Source organism: Poecilia latipinna, unplaced genomic scaffold (assembly GCF_001443285.1).
Source record: "Poecilia latipinna isolate Pla-1442-1.1 unplaced genomic scaffold, P_latipinna-1.0 Scaffold1590, whole genome shotgun sequence".
NCBI classification, from domain to species: domain Eukaryota; kingdom Metazoa; phylum Chordata; class Actinopteri; order Cyprinodontiformes; family Poeciliidae; genus Poecilia; species Poecilia latipinna.
The window spans coordinates 136269-144888 of record NW_015114206.1 but is presented as its reverse complement, the minus strand read 5'-3'; the positions used below and the strand labels follow the sequence as shown (position 1 = coordinate 144888).

Genomic DNA, 8620 nt, shown 5'->3' with positions numbered 1-8620 from the left:
TCTGCTACACCAGGGGACACACTAAAGGTTTTCAAAACACCTTCAACAATGCTTGTAAATTTATATTCTACTTCCTGTTTTATTGTGTTGATTGCAACGTAAAGCATTTTTGCTCTATATGAATTATGGTTTCAACCTTACAATTATATTTCAAAAATTTCACAAAGCCAAACAGCCAAAAAACAGAAACAGAAACTTTCCGTAAGAAGGACAGAAATAAAAAAATACATCCAAACTATTTGGACATGATAGTTAATATCATGGGGTAATAAGTCATCTGACAGTTTTGATTGTGTCTCTTTTGTGTTGACAGTCTGAATGATGTTTTCATGTGCAGTTCCATCTCAGCCTTACACAGACATAAACATGCAGTGAATAAATCGATTTTCAATCGATTTTTTGCACATAGGAGTTAATACTAAACACGTTTTCACCGAGGTTCTTCATTTGAAATTTGAAATTGGCATTTGTGACCATATACAAAATAGACCAACAAATATTGCAGTAAGCAGTAATTTTCCTCCCATGTCCACTAGAGGGCTCTGCATCCCGTCGCCCATTGTGTGTAAAATACAAACGCTGACCATCCAATCAGAGGGCAGAAAACCTCAGCGTCACAGTGGGCCTTCTAGAAGGCCCTATCAGGTGAATCTGTGAGCTGATTGGTTAAAAGGACAGCTCCACTGCTGTGTTTTACTTAACTTAGGCCTGCTCTTCCCGTTAACGAATTATTTAAAGTTCTTTAACTCTTCAGTTTTCTGTACTTATGGAAAATGGGGTGAGTGAAAAGAACTATCATCTCTAATATTTCAAAAAATAAAAAAAAAAAAAAAAAAATTCCACACAGCATTCCACCATGCTCATTTTTTCCACTGGTAATCCTTCATTTAAAAAGATGGGTTTAGTTTCTCCGTTGTAGAGGTCTGAACAGCCACTAGATGGTGCTAGAAAACCTACATGTCCCATCAACAGTCCTTTTTTACTGTTTCAGAACAAGATCGCAACTTCATCCAGAGGCAAAACAGTTTCATAAACGTCAGTTTAACATAGTATTATGGCTAAATATAAAATTCCGTCTTGACTCAACGTGAGTCAGTGGTTTTCAATTCGTCTGAACCAATTTTTTTATATGAATCTACTCAATTATTTTGGTAGGTAAAATCAATCATACACCCAAAACTAGTAAGACATTTTCATTCACAGTTACAGGAATATTAATGAATGACATCCAACCTACATTTATAGTTATATATTTATATAGATGTCGTCTAAAATGGCATCTTCAGCAAAAAAAAAAAAAAAAAGATGAGAAAACTTCATGGTATAGTAGTTTATTGAAAAACCCCAAAACCAAATCTGATAAAATTTCTGATAATGTGTTAAAAGTTTTATATAACATAAACAATACTTGATCGACACAAAGTAAAGTTATAAAGGTTCTTTATTCATCAAAGAATATCTAAGATCTAAATCCCCTTCTGTAAAAACATGCTTGAGATTAAGGAAGATTTAATTGTGTCTCCACAATTTTAAACAAATTTGAACACTAAACCTCTAAACAGAAAAACAACTAGTAACATAAAATCACAAATGTAAGAATGATAACCAACATAATTCTAACACAGACCAATCCAGACAAAAGTAGTCGATGTGTTCTTGACTTTCTCCTGGATCCATCTATGGTCAGCCATGTTGGTGATGGTGACCAGGTCATGGTGGTGACCTCTGCAGTCGGTCAAGGCGTCCTCCCAGGTTTTATTTTCTTTGATCAGGATCAGGATCTACCTGACTTTGCTGCCATCTGCTGGCCAAACCTTACTTCTGTCATTTCTCTAATATCAAATGAGTCAAATATTTTAAATTTTAACTGCTGCTGGAAGACTGTCATACATTTAATCCAGGTTGTTATAGTTAAACCTAAACAGATGTAGGTTTAAGGAATATTTAAAGTGTATTAACATGTTTTTTTTTCTACACACTGGAAGTAATATAAACATCTTGGATGTCACCCAGTCAAAGTTCCAACTTTAATAGGAGACTTAAAAATAACCAAAGATAAATCATTAATATACTAGTAAAAACATCAGCAATTATTAGAAAGTTTAGATTGATGTATTTAAAATAAAGATCGCTCCATTGATTTCTGGGAAGCATGTCAATAATTTATGAAAGGCATTTAAAAAAAATACTGTTTCAAAATCAAACTTTATTGGTAGTGCACTTTCACACAGTCAGATGTAATACAAAATGCTTTAGACAGATCTTAAAAAGAAAAATAGGCGTGTAACTGCTATACACACAATACAATGATTAAAGTAGAGTTTTTGGGAAAACAAGTCATTATCTATGACATAAGAATTAGGAATTAAATGTAAGAGAAATCAATCAATGAAGATGAGGAACTGTGAGAACACAATGAAGTAGACTAGCAAGTAAACACAAGATATTTATGGAGTATAAAAAGGATTTATGTAGGATTGGCGCAACTTTGCTGGAGTGCTTTGCTCAGGGGAACATCAGCAAGTAGCAAGATGAACCTGGAATCGAACCCACAACTTCTGATTATAAGATGACTTGCTGGAAACAGCAACATGCCAAAACCACCCAACAGAACTCGTCCAGATCAATGGTAGCTTGAAAAGCACTGAAATATTAAAGTATAACTTCATAACATAAAAGTTGATAACATTGGTGTAAATCACATAACAGTATAAGAGATAATATATAACACAGTGGCATGTCGCATAACCACTAGAAAACCAAACACCACGTCAAGCTTTCTCTAAATAGATCAGCACCATTGAGAAAAAGATAGTCATTTCTCAATCGGGAAGTAAGATTAATTAAACCAACATCTAATATGAATCACACACCTAAGAAAAAAATAAAAACAAAAGAAAAGAGTAGATTTTACTTTTTAGAACAGATGAAATTCAGCATCTCATCATCATTTCTTTTGAACCACTGATGTTTTCCTCTCGTCTCCATGGCTCCAGACATGTCACAGTCGTCCATCTGTCCATCTAAAGCCCAGTTCTTATATCTGACCACATCATCACTGACCCAGAACCACAAATCCAGAGTGCAGGTGTAGCGCAGACCCATCCAGACATAATCAGTCGATGCCTCCTTGACTTTCTCCTGGATCCATCTCTGATCATCCATGTTGGTGATGGTGACCAGGTCATGGTGGTGATCTCTGCAGTAGGTCAAGGCGTCCTCCCAGGTTTTATTTTCTTTGATCAGGATCACGTTATCTAAACAAAGAAGCCATGAATATGAACAAGTCTTCACAGCAAACCCAAAATGATGACACATACATCAAATGTTACAACCACGCAGATGTGACACCTATTTCAATTGATTTTCAAATCAAGTCATCTCCTCGGTGTTTTTTACCGTCGTAACAGATGAAGTGTTTCTTGGCCATACAGTTCTCATTCCTCCATCTGCCTTTATCATTAAACTTAAACATGGCACATTGTCCACTGTTGGGTTGTTGATTGTTGAAGCCTTTGTGCCAGTATCTGAAAGAGAAGCTGCTTCCATCGGACCACTTCCAGGCGTCTCTGAACAGACCGAAATGTACGTGTGTTTTGTTTCCCACAGAGTTCAAAACATTCGCCGATCTTGCATCCTGTAGCTGCTTCGATCCACTGATCATGTCTGTGTGATTCTCTCTGCAGTAAATCTGAGCTTTCTGCCAGGTCTTCTTGTCTTCAATCAAGTGGTATTTCTGGTTTCTATCAGTTTCTGTGGAGAAAAAAAACACATTTTAGGCTGAGAATATTTGAGGGAAGTTGATAACTTTGTCATACTTGCGATCAGAACTGCGTAAACAAATCGGTACCACTTTACAATAAAAAGTTCCCCTTACAGATGGATAATAAAAAATATATATAGATATGTTATCAATTCATCTGCAAGAACTTTATAAATCATTTACTAGGCATTGAGAGTGAGAAGGAGACTGTATGCTAAACAATTCCGTCTATGAATCCTTGTGTTTACAAGGCAGTCTGAAAAGTTTAGTGTAACAATTGTAAGGATCTATAGATGAACAGAATTGGTTCACTATTTGGCAAGAAACAGGTAAATTTTGTCTCCTTTTCACCCTGAATTAATGTATAATAAACAGCTATTGATGATTTATAAACGGCTTAGAGAAGAATAAACATCTATGAACTAATTATCAGTCATCTATAAGGAGAGTGGTACCGCTGATACATCTCTCATGCAGATGGTTTTATTCAATTACTTAGTTTATTTTCTGGGTTTTCTTATTACTCACCATCATAGCAGAGGAAAAATTCCACGTGATGACAAGATTCATCTGCCCATGTAAAACTTTTAAACAGAAATCCACAGTTCCCAGATATTTCATTCCTATGTTTGTCAGTCGGTTCTCCTGACATCCAGTTTGTGTCACTTACATCGAACTCCACCCCAGGCAGAGACCAGTACCATGTTCTGGTACCATGTGTTTGATAATGCAGACCAATCCAAGCTCGGTTTTTACTACCAGCTGAGATGTTGATGAGTCTCTTCATGTCCTTCATGTTAGTCACTGTGACCAGGTCAGTGTGTTTCTCTCTGCAGTACTGCTGAGCTTCAGTCCAGGTCTTATTCTGTTTAATGTAGTGAAACTGATAGAGCTGACAGTCCATGAAGCAACACTGAGCTGAGAACATAAAATGTAGCTCTGCATGTGTTACTCAAAACTAACACATCCACCAGGGTTTGTAGAATAACTTGGTTTAAAAAGGCTTTTCTTTAGTGTTCTCATTCTACTTTCCTTATGATGAAGTTGAATCTGTTTTTTTGACAGAAACCAGAGAGTCTAGTTGTGTTTCAGATCAACTTACCCATCAGGAAGAGCAGAATCAGACTCCACTGCATCTTTGCTGTCAGATGAATTATTTTCCTCCAGCAGTTTGTCTCTGTTGGATGAAGAACATTTAAACACTTCATATCAAGGTTTGACAAGCTGCAACAATGCGGAGAGAACAGAAAAGTCGAAGTCAGACAGGAAACAGAATATTTAAATATCAAGCACAGAAAGAAAGTTAAAACATGGACCTGGTTACCTTCCGTGTCTCGTCAAACCTCTGCCTGACGTTCTGATCGACGTTCCCGGGTTAAATGTCGACTTCTGATGAACAGCGATCACATAAGAGCGAGTCTGTCAGCATTTGAATGTTCAAACGGGAGGATGGGTCTGTTCTTTACAAAGACGATAATTCATGTTACATGTTATACAATAAATGACAGAAAATAAGGAGGGTGAGCTGAAGCAACTTATGTAAGGAAAAACAGATTGGATTTTTTTAGCATCAGATTAAAAAAAATAAGAATAAGAGATAATACTTTACATACTTTACAGAAAACGGCTTTTACCTCAGTTAGATATTTGCTTAAAATATAACTGTTTACCTCATTATCACCTGTTTTAAGTAAATACTGATATATTTACCCTGCTGCCTAATTTGGCTGAGCTGAACTCACTGTGCTGTTATCTGAGCTAAATTCTGACCTTTGACCTGAGGATGTTTAAAGGATGTTTTTATTAACTCAACACCTCTTTAAAATATTTTTGAATTATTTGACATTCTTACACAAAGAAGTCAAATATGATTCTTCATAAATTCTCTTCAGCCTCCTCATCATCTTCAGTGCAAAAGCTGAATATCCTGCTTTTATTTTGAAAGCCGGGGGTCTGAGTTTGAACATGACCACAGCATTTTTTTCCAATTGGAGTCTCTGTCATTTGTCAGCTTTTTCTAAGAAACACTCAGGATCTCTATATGCAACATTTCAAAAGTGATTTTCCATGAATTATTCTACATATTGTATATTTCTTACAAGTAAACGATTCAGAAATCTCATGATCACATGGTCCCGTCTCTGTTGCCAGGCCTGATCTTGAGGTTTGTGTGTATTAAAACTGGTGCAGACGGGATTGCACACGCAAACCTATTCTATCATCTGGGACTGCATCTGCAAAAAGGGAAGTACAGCAGGCCTTTTGTGTGTCTGCCTTCGTGACAGTGCAAAACACTGTCACGAAGTGCAAAATACTTACCAATGTGACTCATTATTGCATGGGAAATGTCAACTTCTTCCTGGTCCTCGCTTTTTATTTTGCATTTTTACAGCGCTCTTCTTGTTAGGTTTAGAAGAAGTTTGGTGTGAATTAAGTTTTGGTTAAGGTTATGGATAGGAACAGACTAGCAATGGTTGGTGTGAGTGAAAATGTCTGCATTAGGTATGAATGTAGTTCCTAAAATGAATGGAAGTCATTACAAAGTCCTGAGTTTTTATAGAAGTCCAAGGATGTGTCTGTGTGTGTGTGTGTGTGTGTGTGTGTGCGTGTGTGTCTCTTTGGTGTTAGAGGTGGTTTAGTTCTTCAGACAATAATCCTGTAGAGACGGACCGACTAGAAGAAGTACAGCTCACCAGAAATGTAAGTTATGGGTTTAATAATAGGATACAAATCTACAAATATCTCACAATCTTAAGTGGGACAGATGGATCCAGTGAATTTGGAAATTTCATAATGAAATTGAATGAAAGGTTTTCTTAACAGTATTAGTGTAAGGGTGTGGACACGTATGCAGCAAATTCTTGGGCTTTTCTATCACATTCCCATCTTTCTGTTAAATTGTACAAAATAAAATCTCTCAACATGTGGAAAAGTTTTCAAATGCTTTATTAAGATCTTATTGTTTTAAATCACAACAAAATTTTGTCAAGGGTGAGCAGATGTTAAAGTTTTAGATAGAAAATATAACATTTCAATAATAATAATAAAAAAACATTTCAAGATAAAATTATTTTCAGTCCTAAGCAAATATCTAATCTAATATAATCTAATATTCTTTTGAAGAGATCATTTCTTGGCGGAATTCAAATATGGCTTTTTGAATTTAATTAAAGCCACAATTGAAAAGCAGCACAAAGTGAAAAAAACTGATAATAAAAGGAAGAGGAAGAATTATTAATTAGTACAGATGAAGTTAAATCTCTCACTGCCGTTTCTTTGGAACCACCGATGCTCTCCTCCTGCCTCCATGGCTCCAAACATGTTACAGTCATCCTTCTGTTCATTCCAGGTCCAGTTATCACAGACCCAGAACCAAACATTCCTACTGCAGTTGAAACGCAGTCCAATCCAGACAAAAGGAGTCGATGCGTTCTTGACTTTCTCCTGAACCTGTTTCTCTTTGTCCATGTTGGTGATGGTGACCAGGTCATGATGGTGACCTCTGCAGTAGTACAAGGCTTCCTCCCAGGTTTTATTTTCTTTGATCAGGATCATTTTATCTGGCATGAAAATACATAAAATATAAGAAATAAAACAATGCTATTTCTTTATAAGTCTCCAATCAGAGCTGATGCAACAAAAAATGACTCTTATGAGTTAAACCACACGGACCTGATAGTAAAGTTTACACTTGAAAGACATTTAACTAAGACATTTAATGTGGTTAAATGTCTTGATTAAATGTTTTTTTTTGAACACTCACCATGTGAATAACAGATGAAGGGTTTTCTTTCAGCACAGTTCTCATTCCTCCATATGCCTCCATAATAAAACACAGTTACGGCACATTGACCACTGTTAGGTTGATAGTAAAACTGTGGATACCAGGGTTCGAAAGAGATAGTGCTTCCATCTGACCATCTCCAGGTGTCGCTAAACAGACCAATGTATATTGGTTCTCTCCTATACTTTATGTATCCAGATATATTCATCATATTTTCTGCGTCCTGTAGCTGCTTCGTTCCACTGATCAGGTCTGTGTGTTTCTCTCTGCAGTAACTCTGAGCTTCCTGCCAGGTCTTCCTCTCTTCAATCAGGTGATATTTATGGGTTGTATTATTTTCTGTGGAGTGAACAGAGTTGATTAACTCTACATTACTTTTGAGAAGTATGCTTAGAAAAAAGATTAAAAAAAAGCTTAATAGTTTTTCTTTAGTTTTTCCTATATTTTTAAAACATGAAACATATGTCAAATAAATTATAAGCTAAAAGTGGTATTTATTGCATGTGTCAAGTTATGTGACACATTCCAAAAAAGATGGAAAATGTAGATTAATTTTATTAGTTCAGGTCTTATAATAAAGTATATTAATATTTGATTAAAAAAATTATTGCCCCATCAAATGTTTATGATAAAAAATGTTAGCTATATATATATATATATATATATATATATATATATATATTATCAAACATTTATGTTTGATGGAAAAAAATTTTTTTAATCAAATATAATTATACTTTATTATAAGACCTGAACTAATAAAATTAATCTACATTTTCCATGTTTCCACACGTGTGTGTGTGTGTGTGTGTGTGTGTGTGTGTGTGTGTGTGTGCGTGCGCGTACAGTTGAAACCAGATGTTTACAAACACTACAGCTGTGTCCGAATTCAGGGTCTGCATCGTTCGAAGGACTGGTCTACGTAGGACGGGAATTATATTATGTCTATGGGGAATAAACTAACACCACAAGAAAAATGTCTGTTTATTCTGACAGGTCTAGCCTTCACCAACTGTCCCCGCCCCCACCTCAGCGTAACTCATGTTGCCAAGCAACCGTGACAGTGCGAAGAG

General features: G+C 35.9%; 2 protein-coding genes across 2 annotated transcripts in view; both read right to left on the bottom strand.

The window, feature by feature from the left end:
• Positions 1 to 2910: 2910 nt before the first annotated feature.
• On the bottom strand, positions 2911 to 4955 carry LOC106963856 (C-type mannose receptor 2-like). The gene is made up of 4 exons (XM_015059000.1): positions 4866 to 4955; positions 4292 to 4681; positions 3400 to 3753; positions 2911 to 3257 (listed from the first exon to the last, which is right to left on the bottom strand). The coding sequence occupies exons 1-4, from the start codon at positions 4897 to 4899 to the stop codon at positions 2911 to 2913; spliced, it is 1125 nt and encodes a 374-aa protein (XP_014914486.1). The 5' UTR covers positions 4900 to 4955.
• A 1968-nt stretch (positions 4956 to 6923) lies between these two features.
• The window catches only part of LOC106963859 (macrophage mannose receptor 1-like), a 7592-nt gene continuing 5895 nt past the window's right edge, over positions 6924 to 8620 (bottom strand). Inside the window, exon 4 of the mRNA XM_015059002.1 lies at positions 6924 to 7323. Within this exon, the coding sequence (XP_014914488.1) occupies positions 6998 to 7323 (326 nt within the window). The 3' untranslated portion in view covers positions 6924 to 6997. The remainder of the gene's footprint in view (positions 7324 to 8620) is intronic.